Below are 18,493 nucleotides of genomic sequence, written 5' to 3'. Positions count from 1 at the left end.
AAATAAAACCGGAGCACTTGTTCCGTATGGTACACTCTCGTTTTCTTTCATTGCCTAGTGAGTGCCCTTGTTAGAGCTTTGGAAAAGTAAATTTCATGTCATGCCATTTTCAAGGAAGTGAATTGATAAGCGACAAACAAAGCCGAAAGGCAATTGCAGATTGCAGTTGCAGTTCACGAGCAACAATCGGAACCACACCTATGCCTCCAACTTTGACTGAGATCGGCAAGCACAGCCATTCACACCAATGAATCCTGTCCCTTCCATTTAAATATACAAAAGAAGTAAAACCAATTAAAACCAAAAAGGGTATAAATTGCATCACGCATCACTTGTTAGTACCAATCAAGGCAATTGGTTGTATGAATGTGTCATGGAAGAATGTACAAGTCCACGCCTTCGAACGCCGACCTGGATCTAGCAAGTCATCAGCTTCAGAAGGTCGGCTGCCTCTTTCAACCTCCTTTCAGTGTTCTCTTTCGCAGCGACGACCCGTCCAAATCTATAAATGACAAAACGGTTATGACCAGAAGTATAGCCTCAAAGAGCAGTCAAAACCTTAAAGCGGAAATACCTTTTGTCGGTGTGGACTCTCCTTGTAAGTTCTTCAACCAAACCATTAAGCCTCTTGAGCAAAGAAGGTGACTTATGCAGAGCTTCCACACCCTTGTCCCTAGTACACATCTTTTTCAGCAGCTCGGAAGCAATAAAGAATCCATCCTCCTTGTTCCTGAAAGACAATAGTCCAGCAGAAATTATCAATCATGGTTCATGTCTTCCTTATGTTCGGCAAGGAATACATTTTCATGTAGAGCTGTAGTGATTCTCGTGACCATACCTTAGCATCTCAAAGAAAATGGTTTCGATAGATCCATGACTGCCAATTAACACGTCAAGCAATTCTGTGTAGCGGGCAAGGTTCCTGAGTGTAGACAAAGCATGTTTTAGAACCTCCTGGTCAGGAATACTTCGGGTCATCGAGCGAATGAGTTTCAACAATTTGTCAATTGCTCCTGCCTCCACAAGTTTCTCACAACACTTCTGAGAATGTCGAGTTGCCATGTCTAGAAGAAAAGCATCACCAAACCACTCCAATCAGTTTTTACAACATGTTTAAATAGTTAGTCCAATATAGCTTAGGTAGTCTTTCAACACAAAAAGTTCAGAAAATTTCTCGAAATATTACTTACCTAAAGTGGCACAAGTTTGCAGAATGCTGCTGACACTTCTTACATTCAGCAATTCAGAAAGTGCTGCTTTAAGTCTGTTTATGATCCGCATGTTGTCATCCACATTTTCAGCTGCCTTCTGCACTCTCAGGCGCAAGTCCACAACCTGGGCCCTTGACTCTTTTCGTGTAAGGTGACCTTTCCAGTATGACTGTTGAATGACAAATCAAATAAGTCTGACATGATCATACAAAGTAACGAGAGCAATACATGATGTTGATGTGGAAACACAAATTGGCCAAGGGCTGGTCATGGTAAAAATGAATCCCACAAATGATAGATGGGCTATTCCCAACTAGGGGTATCAACCATGATAAGGGAATAAAATTGGAGTTCTGGTCTGCTCTTGAATAAATACAAAGTAGAAAGCAAAAAGTATAGAATGAGCAAAAAGAAGGTATTGGCCAACTTTAGGAGAGTTGGGCCCATGAATGCGGGAATGAAGAGTTTACCTGGATTAGAACAACAAGATCCCACTCTCTTGCGGCTTTCCGCTTTGCAATCCACCCCCGAGCATAGGACTGAATGACAGTCGCTGATTTACTTCTCAATCTTTGCAAGAGAACACTTCTCCACCATCTTTGCAGTCTTATAATGGAGGAAAGTGGAATCTTGATTTTGGAATTCTGAGAATAGCCACTTGTGGTCTCTAAAGTGGAGCTAAAGTTGACAGTCCTAGAGTTTAAAGGCCCTGAAGTACCCGACATGTACCGATTATTGTCACTATATAACAGAGAAAGAACATGTTGCACAGTAAAGAGGTTATAGATATACACGAGAGATTTACTAGTACCTATAAGCCTCTTCCGTGTCATTTGTCCCCTTACAAAGCTTTGAATGTCTATAGCAGCATATCTGCAGTTACAAAGACCCTTCCAGCATATAAGACGGCGTGCAGAACTCTGGATTATAATAGCAGCCTCTCTCCGAGCTAAAAAGTCTCTTCTTATCAACCAACCACGGCATCGGCTCTGGATTTGTTTAGAGCAAAGCAATTAGCCACAAATGTAACACCTCTATATTATTAAATTGCAATAGTTAATGGATGTGCAAAATAAACATTGTTGTATTATTATAAAAGTGAGTGGCTTACTTATTCCATAAAAATGGAAAAGCGCACATTTTGCAGAAAACAAGTACACGATCCGACAGATACTGTACCTGGATTTGAACAATAAGCTGGTGACATCTAGAGTACCATCTTTGGCAAATCCATCTACGAGCATAACATTGGATTACGATGGCTGACTTAATTGAGACTTCCGCACGTTGTTTCAACCTCCAGCATCTAAGGCGTTGAAAATTACGATCGATTGTAAGTGCTGCTTGTTTCTGATTCAAGTACTCCCTTCTTAAGAACCAACCACGAACATGAGACTGGATCTTTATAGCAGCGCAGTGCTTGTTATTGAGAGAATTCCGGAGACAAACGTTCCGCCAAGCAAGCTGAATTTGAGTTGCAGCATTTGTTCGAATAATTGTTGAACTCATTTCTGTGCATGTTTCAAAAACCATTTCAATGTAGTGACCTATTTAAGAGTTCTTAAATACAGCAATTGACCTCAAAGTGCACCCTGGTATGCAATCGCTAACAAAAGAAGTATTGCCTAGGTTAGTGATGATGTGCCACATAAATTGCAATACCTTTGCGCTGAGAGATCCATTTCCTTGCTGCTCGCTGGATAAACAATACCGACCTTCTCATCTTGACTAAGTTATGCCTGGTAAAAATAAGTAACAAGTATCTCCCATATGTTTCTGAACTCTTCCCTCTACCTGCACAAGAATCTGACAAATCATGAAAATAAAAGAATAAAATTAAGTGATACTAGATTATTATCCAAGAAGATCATTTACCGCATAGAAATTCATCCACCTCAATGACAAAACTTCTGGTGAGCAGCATTTTCTGCCTGACAACTAACCAAGCCCGAGTAGCACTCTGCAGCAAAGAAACTGCATCCATAATCTTCAAAAACTTGCGACGTTCTATCATTCCTCTGTAGTGGGACTGGATAAGACAGGCGGCATCATCTGAAAGCATTCGACAATTACTAGAGATTCTATAGTTGCACTACATAATCTTGACAATCGATCCAATGTAAAAAAAAATTTAATGAAACAAAAAGAATCGTATTCTGCAAACCACTTGGGAAGTGAATGCCTACAAGTAATATATCCTTGAGAAGTAACTCTATATAACTCATAGTGGTTTGGCAGTTGACTACCTCTTTTAGGTTCATTTTCTGATTTGCTGATTGGGAAGACATCAAGAGCAGAATTTTGTGGATTTGAAATGCTTTTGAAGTCCTTCTCAGCCATACTTTGCCACCAAGCCTGGATGGCCTTGAACCTCTTTGCTGCTTCTAATGCTGAAAAAAAAAAAAGAGACATGACTACTTCAAATTTCAAGCCAGTGCATAAAATGTTTAGTAGGAGCAGCCAAAAAGTCTCAAAAAACATAAAAGTAAGGATAAACGGAAAAATTCTCTTGCCCAGTGTAGTTTGCCTCGAAGACTGGTTCAACATAAAAGTGACAGATTTCAATACAGTTTTCTTATTTCAGACGCTCCACTAATCAATAAAATCTTTAAATCATCCCATAGTCCACAAATACAAAAGTTCATAACATCACATGTTTATCAATCTCTGTCTTCATGATTTTTCCATGCAATAATAAACTCTCCACTTCCAAATTTTCGTTTAAGAGCTATATCTCAAGGTGGTATCCTTAAATGCGGTCCAATCTGCAACTTTACAGCCGAAGATGTTTGACAAAGGGAAGACAACTTTTTCGAAACATTATTCTTCTGACATAGTTTGATATTGCACTTTTCGCACGTAGGAAGGTTGATGTATCTAGTGGAAGCCCAAAAACTAATCTGAGATTGGGCAGAATTACAAAAGAAATAGGACTCCAGAGAGCGGAAAGATGGATGGCTTGGATATAGCTTTCATGAGATCAAATTGGAAAAATCCAAGGCTCTGATGGCACACTGCACCTACGGTACAAACTACAAACTATATTTTAGTTGTTATAAATTAATAGAAATCTGACAGCTAGCCAGCAGTTCTACCTAAGTTCTCCATATTAGCTATCAGTATGCTAGCATACACACCTGCATTGCTCAGCCCATCTGCATCTTCCTTTGCTAAATTAGAATTGACAAAACTCCGTTGATGGCTTGAGTGTCTTCTCTCCACATGACATGTGCAACTTAAGAGCTTATGAAAATTCAAATGATCCTGCTCGAGAGAAAACTCAGCTGTAACTTCTAGAGTATAGTTTTTAAACAAAAGGAGAAGAGGCATAACGTATCCTCAGGGATAGCAGTTAAACCATTACCATATTCTTCTTCATAACCAAATGACATGCAAGGAACACCAACAAAATAACGACACTGCGACTATTACGCGCGCCGTGATGCTCCAGTACATCACTTATCTGCAGAATCTGCATTAGCAAAATTAAAAGACGACTAATTAAAGTAATGGACTGCAACACAAGAAAGTCCACATACTGTAGCAAGATATCAGCAAATGCATAAAAAGGAGGAGCCTGAAATTGGACCATTTGTGGTGGTAGAGCTGACACGTATTTATATAGATTTAATAACGCAGCTGTTTGCAAAAAGTTTCTAGAACAAACATGCTGAGCATACCATTCTAACTGAGAAGCAAATATCATCTCAAACCACATGCAACCATGCATATCATTTTCAAATCTATCAATCTTGTCTGATCCCGGACACTAATGGTAATCCATTGACGACAAAATACATTTAAGGTCAAACTCTCTTTAACAAAAAACTTGCATGCAACTTGATTAAAATTGTTACCACTGGAGGAGATACATTAAATTCATAAGTCAAAAGGGATGGACAAATCACAGACTGTAGTCCTATCCTGCAGTGGAGGTACTTAATTATACATTATAATGATTGGTAAGTGCCAAAAATGGAATGCCAGGCAGTATCATAACTTCAATAGAGAGAGGCTCACGAAGAATGTGCACTTAGTTACGTCCATAACTTCAATGGAATCTCTGAATCATGGATCTTACCAAGAAGCAAGGATGAGAGATGCCGTGTAGATGTCTGAACTACTTTTCTAACTTTCAGAAGAAACATATGAAGTATGAAGTATCATGTTGGAGAAATCTTCTATAAGACATACCTCAGGAAAATCTCCAAGTAAACCTGTCAATTTCTGTGATAAAATGAAATTGTGCACTGCATCTGTATAATCAGCAGCAGCCATGATTGATTCTTCACCTCTTGCTCCATTGTTATCCTGAATAAACAACAGCAGTGTTATTCGTCTGAACAAATGACACTAGTGTTGTTATTAAAAAAAAATGCATGAAAATTTTCATGTCGACAACAGATAATTCCTGAAGACCTTTAAAGGACAAGAGCGATGAAGTTCCTTGCGAAAGTAATAGTCAAGCAAGCACCATATGGCTTTTCCGTCAATCAAGGAATTGAGATTGTCAATCTTGAGACCATAACTGTCACAAATTGCCTGCAAACATGCAATAACAACGGTCAATTGAACCAGATACGTGCTTAAAAAGCTGAAGAATGAAGGCAATACACCCCAGGAGGGCCAGGACCAATGTCTCTGATGGTCAATGCAGAAAGAAAGATACAAAGCTCAACACTTAACAGTCAAGGTATGGGATAAATAAAGAAGAAATCAAAACCCTGCCTTAGGATACGATAAGTCTGATATAAATATCTTTAAACGAGAAGGAGAACAAAAATTCTATTGCCAGATGTTCCAAATGAAGGCAATATAATATAAAAGAGGTTTGACTATAATATCAGAGTCAAACAGAATCCGACTACAATATGTTTAACAGAGAGGTACCTGAATCCAGTTTAAGATGATGTCCAGCAAAGTGCAGTCATAGGTGATCATTTTGTCCTGCGATGTAATGGAAGGAAACTTTATTATCTTTCTAAAACCAAAGAACGTAGAGGAGGGGAGAATAAGCTTATTGTTCAAATCCACACATTTAAGCAACTGGACACAACTAGGGACTCGCATGCACATGCTCCATCATGCTATGTAAAATAGGATGTCATCCAGTTTTGGACATACCACAGAGACTCCACGAACTCGGGAGACCTCCTCCGCTAGAACCTCTTTATCAATAAGAAGAGGTAGCTGCAGTTCCATCGAAAAGGATATTATCCATATACCAGAATTAACAAGCAAGCCATTTCTAGTTTAAATTTGCAAATCCAATTTTCAGAAAGTAGAAGCGGACAAACCTGCAAGTGAAGAAACATGTTCCAGAGCAAAGAAAGGGTAAGTTCCTTATCTCCACAGGCAACATCATCTGCTTCTATTGTCATTCCATCTTCATCCTTTAGCGGCACACCAGACTGCTTAAGATATTGCAATGCAATGCCACAGTTTGCTACATTTTTCTTCAGAGTGTCTGTGGGAACTACCAGTTTCTGTACATAGCATAATCACTAAAATATCACTAAAAATTTAGACAAAAAAAAATCGCTAAACTGTGGAAGAGAGGCGCTAGAGTCAGCTGCCACACAAACTTCATTTCATTGAACATACCAATAGAATTGATGAGTCTTGCTTTAAAAGCTGGATAGCCCGACAGAGTCGCACCCCATCATGGAGATCCTCCAACACATCAGTTAATCTGAAGTCGTACTCAATCAGGGGGCACTATAGCACGACAAATGACAGATCATGAATCAAATATCATAATATGGTAACTTATTGCCTGTTATGCAACACTAGTGTCGTGATGCCTGAACATCAATGCATGCAGACGCAAATTTAAAGTAAAATGGTACTCCAAACCCACATTAGGATGCCGTAGTCTCGAGCATGAGGAAACACATGCAAAACAAATTGAACAAGCAGTACGAATGGAGTGAGCATACCTGCTGATAAGATACTTTGAATCCTACAATCACTAGATGTGCAAGAAGATTACCTTCTCCATGCATCACATCAGATGACAAGAAATCTAATTGTGAACCAGAAAGAGAGAAAAGTCAACCTACAATGGATAGAGTCAGTCATAAAAAACAATTTAGACTTTACCAAATAAGTAGCTGTTCAACCCTTACCATTAACCACCTGACGGCTTGATTTGATACTAGATTGAAGAGAAAATAATAAGGGAGAACCTCCGTCCAATCCATCAATACCATACTTGAGAGGAAGACTGCTTTGGGATTTAGCTCTATCCAATATAAGAACAAGAAGCAGAAACCTTTTGAGTATGACATTCCCCAGAGATTCATAATAACCTGGTCTGTATAAGCCTTCAACCTTCTTATTATAAGCATATGCTTTGGCTAAACCCCCATGTGAGAGGAACTGCCTTTCGATGACCAGTTTCAAGAATGCAGCATCTTGATCAGACTCAGCATCTTCATTAGGCAACAATGAATCGCCCCCAAGAATAATGAATAACCCTATCCTAAGCCAGAGCGGGTTATAGCATAAGAGAATTCTAATGACCTTCTCCTTCATGCCAAAATCTGTAACTATAGGGCAATGAGCCTTCATTTTAAGTCTTCCATCATCAATGTTCTGCAGAAATGGGGAAAGCTATTAAAGAAAACGTCTACAAACATGAACATTGAGATAACACAAAAATGAATGTGGCCAACCATTTCCATATCAGCAATGGACAAAAGTAAAAGAACTAATGCTGATGAAATTATTTCAAAATGTGATCTAAGTTATTCATTGAACCTTTCAGCACATTTACTACAGTTCTTAGTCCCTATTAAGAAAACTTCCCTAAATGCTGACCACTTAAGCACTATGAAATTCAGGAATTCCCATCATACCTTAGTGACTTGGGTCATTACTTTAAAAATCTCTTTGCAACAAGCCAAGTTTAAATAAACCAGCATCCTCTCCTTCAGATCATCGAAACTGCAAACGTGCTCCAACGAATCCCTCAATCTATCGAACTTCAAATTCGAGAACCCCTCCGAGATCCCACCGCCATCCTCCTCATTCCGCCACCGCAAGTCCCTCATCCTCTTCGGGCTCGGCACTGCAGGATCGAACCCTACCCCGACCTTTGGCCAGCTCCCCCTCTTCCCCGTCACCGCATTCCCCTCATCGCCACGCCCATCCAAGCCCACCGACAAATCGCACCCGCACGACCTGGGGTTCCGGAACAAGAAATCGAGCCAAGCAGTGAGGGACTTCGCCAGCGCCCTTAGATTCTGCTCCTTCCTCAACTGGGCCTTGCGCGACGACCGCGACTGCTCAAGCTCGAACGCCTTGAGCCTGCGGCTCGCCGCGGCCGACGAGGCGGATTGTTTCCGCCTCGAGCGCGAGGGGCGGCCGCCCGCGGCAGCGCGGCGGGCGGTGGAGAGGGAGAGAGGGAGAGGGGTCTGCTTGGAGGCGGTGAAGAATTGCGGGTTCGGGGATTGGAAACCCGGGTTGCGCGGGGGCCGGCTCGGGGTCTTGAAGTTCGAAATGTCTTTGAGAAAGGAAGAAGAAGGAGGAGGAGGGTGGTGGGAAGATGATGGCTGGTGGTCGGAGAACTCCATTGATTGTTACCCCGAAAAGCTTCGAGTTCCTGCGGTGAAGATCGCAAATGGGTTTGTGACTGTGGTGGTGAATTTTTTAGGGACGTTAGAGAGCGGAAGGTTGAAGAGGATATGGAAGGTTAGAGAGAGAGAATGAAGAAGAAGAAGAGAGAGAAAGCTTTGAATTTGAAATCTGCAGATGAAGGCGGGCAAAAGGAGAAAAGGTTAGAAAAGAGCCTTGTGGGCCGTGTCGGAGAAGGAGCGGCGCGTGATGATGATGATGAGCGGAGCGCTGAGGCGCGTGAGGGAGAGGTTAGAGCCCAAAAAACACACTTTTTTTTTCCACCTTGAAAATGACACGAATGGTCCATAAATTTCGGGTCAATAACTCTGGTTCGATATGCAGTGTGATCCTTAAATTTTTAATTTTTTCAATATGGTCCTTGAACTATAGCTCGATATACAATGTTGGTCCATGAACTTTCAATTATTTCAATATAGTCCTTGAATTCTTTATACATATTCAGTTTAGTCCTTGAATTATATGAAAATATTTAATATTGTCATGAACTTAAATTAATGGAGTACAACAACATCAAGCATTTTTATATAGTACAGGGACTGAGCTGAACATGTACCAAAAGTCTAAGGACCGCATTGAACAAATTAAAAATTCATGTACCACATTACAAATCAAACCAAAATTCAAGAATTATTTTGCTCTTTTGGGCAAAATAAGAAAATAAAACACCAAAACATGGTTTTGAAAAATAAAGGCCTAGAATGGAACCGGTACTAAAGATGCAAATTCACAATGATTAATACCACAAAGAACCCATTGGTACACCAGTGACATATTTACCTCAAATTAATTTTTTGACTATCAAAAACCCCAAACCAGTACACCTGTAACAAATTTATCCAAACTAATTTTTTGACCAACAAAACCCCAAACTGGTACACTTGTGACAAATTTACCCTTCGTTAAATTAAACTAATACGTAAAACCTTAAACTAATACACATGTCAACTGCCACATGTCATCCAAGTTAGCAATTTAACTCTAAAATTTTAAAAAAACTAATGGAGGGTAAATTTGTTACAAGTATACTAGTTCAGGATTTTTGGTGGTAAAAAAATTAGTTTAGGGTAAATTTATTAAAGGTGCACCAGTTCAAGGTTTTTTGTAGTATTAACATTCGCAAATGAAAATTTTTTTTTGTTGCATTTTTCAAATAAAAGATATTGTTTAATTCAATTAAAGATTATTTAGTCGATAGGAATGAGCACTGGTCATGGAATCTCCAAATTCCAGAAACAAGTTTTTTTCACGTAAAAAAATTATGTTTTACCATCGGTATTTAGTAGTATCGTCACGTATTTAGTAACTCTTCAAAGTTAAAAAAAAAATTGAAAACTGATGATATCCAAGTGAAATTAATGACATTTTATACAGAAAAGTAAGTTTGGCCAAGATAGATTCGGTACTTAAAAACTTTCTAACCATTTCCATTCTGGTGTAGATGCAGAGACAAACAATTTGAAAGTTGGGGAGTGAATTAAAACGACACTGGGATAGAATCAACATGCATTGAAACACAGGAGGTCAAAGAGATCGGATAACTTGCTCGTGTTCCTCTATGGCTCTCTTGCCAATACAGATCCATATTCAGCGACAATTTCGAATATTTCGTCTATTTGTGTATTCAGCACCGAGAAAGAGGTAGTCACATTAAAATTTGGTCGTTTTCTAGTTAATTTTCTGTAATGAACAGTAGAGGTGAGCAATAAGAGCCGGTTTGAACCGGCCCGTAGTAGCGTTACCGGATCGGGTCCACGCCGGTTTTCGCGATGACCAGTTCGGCTCCCTGGTAAAAAGATTTTGAGGAACCGGCCTTAACCAGTTCGGTTCCATGCCAAATCCAAGGTCAACCAGTCCAATTCCAAGTTGCGAAAACCAAAAGAACTACTATGACAAGATAGGTTTCGGGTTTCTGGCCTAGGACCTACCTATTTTGATGCCGATCACCCCTGATGAACAGCATTATGGCTAGATAACAGCGTCAACAGGAAAAGGGTCAAAATCCACTGGAAATTTGGCTTGATCTCCAATCCATTAGCTATTTTGCTTTCACACGGCGCGAGAGAATCGCGCACTCTCCGGATAAGAAGAGTCGGCATGTGACATTCTTACCAACAGCTCTGACCATTAAAATCAGTGATCACAACTAGGAATTGCTCGAGGGTAAGCAATGCATCACCAGTATGAGCCAGAGAACAGCCACATTAGCAACACAAGCACTGTTACACAAACATCAACTTTTTTCCTACTACTCCAAGAATTCGAAAACAGAGAACACATGATCTGCAATAGCTCTTCTGTTAACAAAGCCAATGTCATTGCTATAAACATGAGGACCTAATTATCTGAAATCACATTTGACTCTTTCTTTTTCCAAATGCCTCACCGAATATCTGCACATGACTTATGATACAACATGCGGCCCTTTTCCGTGCCCCTCGAACCCCGCTCAAAAGAAAGTGGATTAGAAGAAAGAAAAAAGAAGAAAGAGAAGTAAATGGAAAGCACCTCCCTACAATAAATTACAACAGTAAATATGTAAAAAGAATTGCCGGCGTCGTGAGCCATACCAGAACGATACATCTGGAATGTTTTTTTTTCAGGCTCTGCTTCCCATTACTCAACTTCGGTAACTCTAGCTGTCGAACCATGAAAAAACCCATCTTCAAGAGGACAAAAGAATAATTATCTACCAAAAAAAGGATTGACTTTGACTAGCGGATCGGATGGTATTGAGCCGATATCCTCTTGGGAGGCAACTTCCGTAAGATAAAAAGGACTAAAGCTGAAGGTAGGATCTCAACCAGCTGTTATTGGAGCAACAGACATTTGAAGAATATAAACATTTAGATGAGGAACAAATAAACGAACCTCACAAAGAAATGGGATAAGAAAGTACCGTGTAATATATCAAATTTAAAATCGGATGATACAAAACATCGAGGGATGCATCTGAAGCGAATGCGGATAAGAGGACCTGCATTTTGCCAGCTCAAATTTAGAGCTCAAGAAACAAACTGCAACCCTGACTAAATCAATATAACGGCAATGGATCTTTTTTCTCCTCCCCTTAAAAGCATTTTCAGTTGCAGCTCAACACGCATATAATGAGTTTTGCTCAAATGGCAGGACTCTTCAGCAGAGGTATTAGCAAGAAGACACTAAAATGCCTACCTGCTTTTGAAAAAATTAAATCCTTGATACAAGCCAAGAATTCTAACTTGGTAATCCAAAGATGGTAACAAATCACGTCACCGTAAAGGAAGTCAATGGTTACCAGACTTGCATTTAGAAGCTAGCATACTTAAGCAGGAGGCTTGAGAGAAACCAATTCCATAACAGAGGCCAATCATTGAAGCAGGAACTTCATAGTCAATATACTCATAACAACATGGGAAAAAAGCTTTCTAATGCCAGCTCATTAAGCTAGATATTGGGTATCTCTTCACTTTCAACTACATTTGTGTACTGCCCTATCTTGATTTTCTTCAAATTTTGTTTGAACAAAAGTATCTTAGTTTTATTCCACCAATGAAGTCTGGAAAAATAGTCTTTGGGCTTCCTTCTCCTCTCGATAGTCCTTTACTGAAACTTCCTTTCAGCAAAGGCAGGGAGTACTTTAGGGGAGGAACTGCCATCGTAGACAAGCTACGTATGACATAGAAATAAATGGACAACGATACAATCTACCAGGTTAAGTCACATATGTTCAAAGATGTAGAAAAACAATGAGAACTAGGACACAGAACGAAGACAAGGACTCTAGCTTTAGAATCACATGCTTCAAACAAATTTCCTGTGGCAACATATCTATAATAGGCGTTTCGAATAACAGCCTGAGGTTGATATAGTAAAGGCACAAAAAATGAGGCTATCCTTTCTAAAACTTGTAGACTCAACTACAGACTTTGCATTGCTAGAAGACTCAGTAGGTGCTCACCACAAAACATCTGATAAGGAAGCAGGTGAAGCATATGGCCGTGACAGATCCAACCTGCCGAAAAGGTGCACACCCCATGTCAGGTAGTCAGGAAAATCAATCCAAAAGCCACATTTGATTTGGCTTTTCACATACACATCCAATACAATAGTGTTCGGCAGGATCGATGATCCTAGAAAACTTTCATGTGTTAAATCATAAATACCCAATATAAACGTATCAAGACCTGCTTGAAAGTTGGATAAATTGGATATGTATCCAGTCAAATAAAAAAACTTTTGACAGAGCCGAGTGAAAGGGCAAAGGAAAAAACAAGGAAGATGCCCCAGCACTTGTGAGAGTTGAAAGAACACAGAACTTCACTTGCAAACAAACTATAGTCTGATCCCAAGATATCCAGCTTCTAACAAAGATATTACTGACAGCACCAAGCACCAACCACCAGCAATACATTTCATATTTTCACTTTAACTTCAGAGTAATCATTACAGAAGTGTGCAATATTTAAACATATTTATCTTAAACAAAGGCAAGAAGCAGAAAGAAGCGACACAACTAAGTTTTGATTTAAAACGAAAGGAGAACCACCTCATGGAGCTTCTTCCTTCTTCCTTTAGATTCAATAGGAAACCGCCTCAACATGAAAAACAACCTGGAATCATTTGACAACAACACTGATCACAAGGAAAAAATCAAACCACAAAGAGTAAGCAGAACATAAAAGTTCCAGATGCACTGACTAATAAATCAGCACATCAACTTCTAATACTCACCTTCCTCCATAAAGCAAGAAGCCCAATGCAGCTAATATTGACACAACTGTGAGAAACAAGATTCCAGAATAAGTACCAAGCAGATATATTGATTAGGACAAAAAGAAAGCTTGAATTACAAAAGGAAAAATTATAATGCATCCCCTATGGCTCCACTGACTAACACATTTACCCCTGCTAAAAAAGCTCTCAGTTTAACTCGCGAAAAAGAAGTTCCGTTTTCTTCTTTCCACCCTAACCTGAAAGAGGTGTTAATCACTATACTCTTTGCACTTCTGGGAGGAAGCTGGATTGGGATGTCTACTTGAATAGCTTATAATGATATAAGTTAGCTCACATCAGCTGTATCTGTTTTCAAAAAAAGCTTTCTTGATAGGTTCTGCTTTATGAAAAGGAATGAAAAGGGAGTTTTTAACAGAAAGAAGATATAGGCACAGTGCTGAGCAACTAGTTTCGAGAGCAGAAGAGGGGGTAGAAATACTTGTACTCAAACTGTCATAAGTTTGACATTGAAGTTCGACCATATATGCAGATCACTCTTAACTGAAACACCTCAACATATTATCTCTCAAAACAAAATAAATAAATAAAAATAAAGAAAATTCTCTCTCCATGCCATTGTGGGTAAGAGATGTCAACTGACCTGCAATAAATACCTTCCCAACAAATTCCACAACGCTGTTGTCATCTATCCACAGGTAAATCCAGATGCAAACCTGAAATCAATGCTTATATTACTATAGTTAGAGGGGCAAAATTAGCTAGAGTCAATAACAAATAAATAATGCAGATTCTGCTTTAGTGACTGACTCGTCATTCCCTGTGGAGAATTTAACACAGCTTTATTCATACACGACGCAGTATGGAAACTGATGGTTTGGCAGATATCACTGGCTAAACACATGACTACCTTCATACAGGAGGCATGAGAGACAGACTATTTTCTCTCTCAAAATTACAATTCGGTAGGTCCCCAGCTACAAATTGTACTGGCAATTTTTCTAATGAAAAGAATTAGTTAGCCATAAACCTTTCTTTGCCTTCAAAATTCTTGCAATGACCAAAACTGAGCGAAGCTGCAACCAGAGTTGATTGAAGGAAATGACTGACGCGCAGATCTTTAAAGACCAGTCAGGCACTCTATACAACTTGCAGCATTCACATGAAGTGATTATATTGACCAATGACAATTACATACCTAAAACTTCCAAATAAGAGTCTGAGAACTTGATACAAAGAGAAGAAATATACCAGAATCTAAACATACAAGAAAGAGCACAAGTGTACATGTCACCATTCTAACGAGTTATGTAAAAGATGCAGTAAAAAAGTGCAAAAAAATAAATTTAATTAGATGATACATGAAAGGAATCGAGGAAAAGCACCTGGATGAAATATATGGCACAGTTGACTACAATATAAACAGTCCTTAGTTTATCTGTCGGTAAACTTCTTGCCTGCTCATTGAGAATGATCTATAATTATATATACTCACTATTGAGAAAGAAATGAGAAGGCGACATACTCTTATAGAGCATTAGAAGCAAATTGAGATCATGCATCTCACTGAGAGGAATAACAAGGATGGAATTACTTGCCTGATGATATATTTCTGCCCAGAAGAGGACAAGAAGTGTGTACGTAGAGAAAAATAAGAGCCCCGGAAGATCCAACAGAACCCAAAGAAGAACCTGCTTCAAGTTGCAGTTGTCCCACGTAAGCATGCTAGAAAATAACAAGAGGCTTTGTAGATGCTAACGGTTGATATATGATGTCCATGAGCATTTAAAACAATGCTATCTAATGTTATCATAACCATAATGCTGTGAGTGTTCATTTCATTAGATACATTTTTATCTCTTGTTTGAGGGCACTCCTGCGAAAGTAGGATCGTGCTATTAACATGAAATTCTTCCACATCCAAAATAGTCGATTCTACATATTCAGGTGATACCACATTTTTTTATTTAGTGTAAACAGTAAAAATGAGGCCACTTTCAGGATGTGATACCTAACAAACATCACTTATATCTCAGGCCCCCTCAAGATAAGCAGTGGGCTCTCTAAGTGAACCATGAACTTATTATGTAGGGGATGAATATAACATCATGAAGAAGTGAGCTTTGAAAACATAGGGCTTCCAAAATTGCAGCAGAAAATTTAAGAAGCAGCCACAAACCAACCTTTGGACTTAAATCGAAGACTTGATTGTGAAACCCAAACACGATAGCGCGTACTGCATAAGAAACACAGTAAGGCAAAGCCTCAAACAATTACCATGAAATGCAATCATGGAGCATCAAAATGTAAAGAAAGATTGAACAATCACCTCCATTGACAATAAAGTTCATGAGATGAAAAACCTTTTGAGTCGTCCAACCGTATTCAGGCACTCTCAATTCAATCCTTATCAATTGAATCTGCGCTTTGCAAACAAACTCGGCTTGAGACTCGTGAATGAAGCTAGCTAACATAGAACTACACGCTCGAAAATTAATTCACTTGCTAGGCAGGCAATTCAAATTACTGTGAACAGGCCAAAGACAATCGGCATTACAAATATTCAGACACTGTGGGATCAACTCAAAGTCTGCTGGATCTAGTGAACGAGCAACATTGCACGCTCGAAAAGGACTGGACCCGAGTCTAAAATCAAAATCTGAAGAAGGGTCCAATAGCCAATCAACATCAACCAATATCTTTAACTTTACCAAAGTGGGAATCGGTGAAACGGTTCACATGTCCAATCGTGACTGCCACAAAAGTTGCTTCTGATTGTACATTCCACTCCACTGCACTTTCTCACATCCCACATCTACCAAAAGTAAGGGCTCCCCTCATTTCTCAAGCAGAGAATCACAAAAGTACAATCTCTAAAAACATCTAAACATAATCAAAGCCGACCAAATCACATCAATCTCATCCCACGAGCAAGAAAACACCCAACACAGCATAGTAGAGAGAGAGAGAGAGAGAGAGAGAGAGAGAGAGAGAGAGAGAGACCAGGGCGACGAAGGAGACGAGCGCATAGGCGGCACAGAGAGCGTAGAAAACACCGTCCTGCCACTGGGTGGAGTCGTTGATCTCGTCCCACCAGCTGGCGACGAGGGCCGCGACCTCCATTGGCGACAGACCCGCCACTCGCAGGCTCCTCCCCATGCTCCTCTCACTCCAGAGAAGCAGCTCCCTCTCGAACCAACAACAGCCCACAAAAAAAAAACAAAAAAAAACAAAACCTTTCGTACCGACCGAACCACTCCAGGCTCCCCCAGAGCGAGAAAGAGAGGGAAAGGAGAGAGCTTCGCGAAGGAAGCACGAATTGGACACGACCAGCGAAGAGAAGAGGGAGAGAGAGATGGTGGGTCTGCCCTGAAAATCTACCAGACGGTCGCACAGACGAGAGGGAGATCTCTCTCTCTCTGTAGGATTTGGCTTGGCTCTCACCTAAGCTTCTAACAGGCAAACCGAAGACTGAAGATTGGCGGACGACGACCAGCCCCGGTAGTTGCTGTCTGACTGTCTCTCTCTCTCTCTCTCTTCAGTGGTGATCAAGCGGCGTGCCGGCACATGTTTTAGCGACCCTCCTCCTCGTGATTAAACTATGCTAATCTCAAGGTCTTCTCCTAATTAATTAATCATTGACCCTGACAAAGAGGCCAAAAAAAAAAGGTGATTCTTACCAATTTAATTTAATCACCCTCTAGGATTTGCTCTCTAATGAGTTGCTAATCACGGTGCGATTATTGAATCTCGCTTCGTGGGGCGCTACGGTTTCTCTACCACCTATACACTAATCGCGCGATCCTCTCGCCGAAGGACCCATCTTCCTCGACTTTCCGCCTTCTGTGATGCACGAGATAGAGAGGTGCGATGCTTTCGACTATGAACCTAGCAATGTCGCGATCGGCATATCTTCAATTCAGATTTGTCCTTACAAAAAAACGACAGAAAACAAAAAGGCCATTGCCCTACAATGATCACAGATTCCCACACAAAAAAAAAGTTAGTCACCAAGCGGTCAAAGGAGTTGACTTTCCCATCCGCTGGAGAGTTTGTCCCCAACCGTAAAAACTGTTTGAATCGAGCTCCCCATTAGGGGTGTGCAAAAACACAGGACCGCCCGGGATCGGACCGGAACCGGTGGTTCCCAAGGGGACGGTCCAGTTCCCGGTTCCAATTTTTTGGAACCGGTGGGTATCGGTCCGTTCCGATTCCGTGTGGAAGCGACAATCTCCACCCACCGAGGCGGGCCGTAATATAATAATAATATATTTATTTTTAAAATTTTAATTAAAAAAATCGACAAAAAAAAAAACGTAACTAGACACTCATAACTCTCTCCTTCTCTTATCTCCGGACACTCATTTGATGGGTACCTTGATTTATGGATGATGTGGTTAATAAAACCGTCATAGTATATGAATTGTATGGAAAGTTATGTTCTTTTCTTTTTGTTCCGTTCATCCGATGTTGGTCCGCATATTTTTTTTTATTTGTCAGGAAAACTGATGTTCCCAACACTGGCGGGTTGGTCCTAGGACGGGCCAAAACACTACCCTTCTCTCCATGTCCAATCTCACCTTCCTCCTCCACTACACCAAAACAAAAAAAATCGGAAAAGCATCTTCTCCCGCTCTATTTTGGCGGCAAACGAGAGCCCGATCCGAAAGGGACCAATCGGAGCCGAGCTCGGCGGGACGTTTGGCGGGTGCGGCGACCCGGGGAGAAGTCGAGCCGCTCGGGCTCTAATTTCTCGATCACCTGATTTTTGGAGGGTCCGTAGCAACCCACCAGCCGCGGCAGCGGCAGCAGCAGCACCAGCAATCGAACGCGGCCATTGGAATTACAGCGATGTTGCACGATGGTTGGTGGACCACGATTTGGTCCGCCACGCAAGAAATTGTGTTGAGCCACCTAATTTTGCAGCTCGG

At 40.4% G+C, this 18,493-nt stretch overlaps 2 protein-coding genes and 1 long non-coding RNA gene across 5 annotated transcripts; 1 reads left to right on the top strand and 2 right to left on the bottom strand.

Moving 5' to 3' along the window:
* Positions 1-77: 77 nt before the first annotated feature.
* On the bottom strand, positions 78-8,873 carry LOC115677950 (uncharacterized). Of its 3 annotated transcripts, none has more exons than XM_056303897.1 (22): positions 8,072-8,872; positions 7,340-7,808; positions 7,151-7,236; positions 6,816-6,929; positions 6,509-6,697; positions 6,336-6,401; positions 6,102-6,158; positions 5,631-5,753; positions 5,406-5,522; positions 4,576-4,683; positions 4,349-4,475; positions 3,458-3,601; positions 3,087-3,263; positions 2,874-3,005; positions 2,391-2,722; positions 2,023-2,200; positions 1,682-1,920; positions 1,191-1,380; positions 839-1,064; positions 575-730; positions 412-502; positions 78-260 (listed from the first exon to the last, which is right to left on the bottom strand). In XM_056303897.1, exons 1-21 carry the CDS (start codon positions 8,786-8,788, stop codon positions 418-420), a joined length of 4,032 nt encoding a protein of 1,343 aa, XP_056159872.1. In that variant the 5' UTR covers positions 8,789-8,872; the 3' UTR covers positions 78-260; positions 412-417. The 3 variants fall into 3 exon arrangements, with proteins under 3 accessions (XP_056159872.1, XP_056159871.1, XP_056159873.1); XM_056303896.1 differs by having other exon boundaries at positions 78-254; XM_056303898.1 differs by lacking the exon at positions 78-260 and having other exon boundaries at positions 261-502; positions 4,576-4,674; positions 8,072-8,873.
* A 2,255-nt stretch (positions 8,874-11,128) lies between these two features.
* LOC115677953 (tobamovirus multiplication protein 1-like) lies at positions 11,129-17,073 on the bottom strand. The gene is made up of 11 exons (XM_030601204.2): positions 16,566-17,073; positions 15,892-15,982; positions 15,746-15,798; positions 15,161-15,253; positions 14,948-15,019; positions 14,206-14,278; positions 13,563-13,608; positions 13,378-13,441; positions 12,790-12,843; positions 11,749-11,826; positions 11,129-11,656 (listed from the first exon to the last, which is right to left on the bottom strand). The coding sequence occupies exons 1-11, from the start codon at positions 16,719-16,721 to the stop codon at positions 11,564-11,566; spliced, it is 873 nt and encodes a 290-aa protein (XP_030457064.1). The 5' UTR covers positions 16,722-17,073; the 3' UTR covers positions 11,129-11,563.
* LOC130135242 (uncharacterized) lies at positions 16,390-16,823 on the top strand. The gene is made up of 2 exons (XR_008814696.1): positions 16,390-16,517; positions 16,548-16,823. It is a non-coding gene; the product is annotated as an uncharacterized LOC130135242 (long non-coding RNA).
* Positions 17,074-18,493: the final 1,420 nt, after the last annotated feature.

Source organism: Syzygium oleosum, unplaced genomic scaffold, assembly GCF_021117445.2.
Source record: "Syzygium oleosum isolate NSW1041296 unplaced genomic scaffold, Sole_v2.1 Sole_v2.29, whole genome shotgun sequence".
Lineage (NCBI taxonomy): Eukaryota > Viridiplantae > Streptophyta > Magnoliopsida > Myrtales > Myrtaceae > Syzygium > Syzygium oleosum.
The sequence above is the reverse complement of the archived record's forward strand: the minus strand, read 5'-3'. Positions and strand labels throughout refer to the sequence as shown.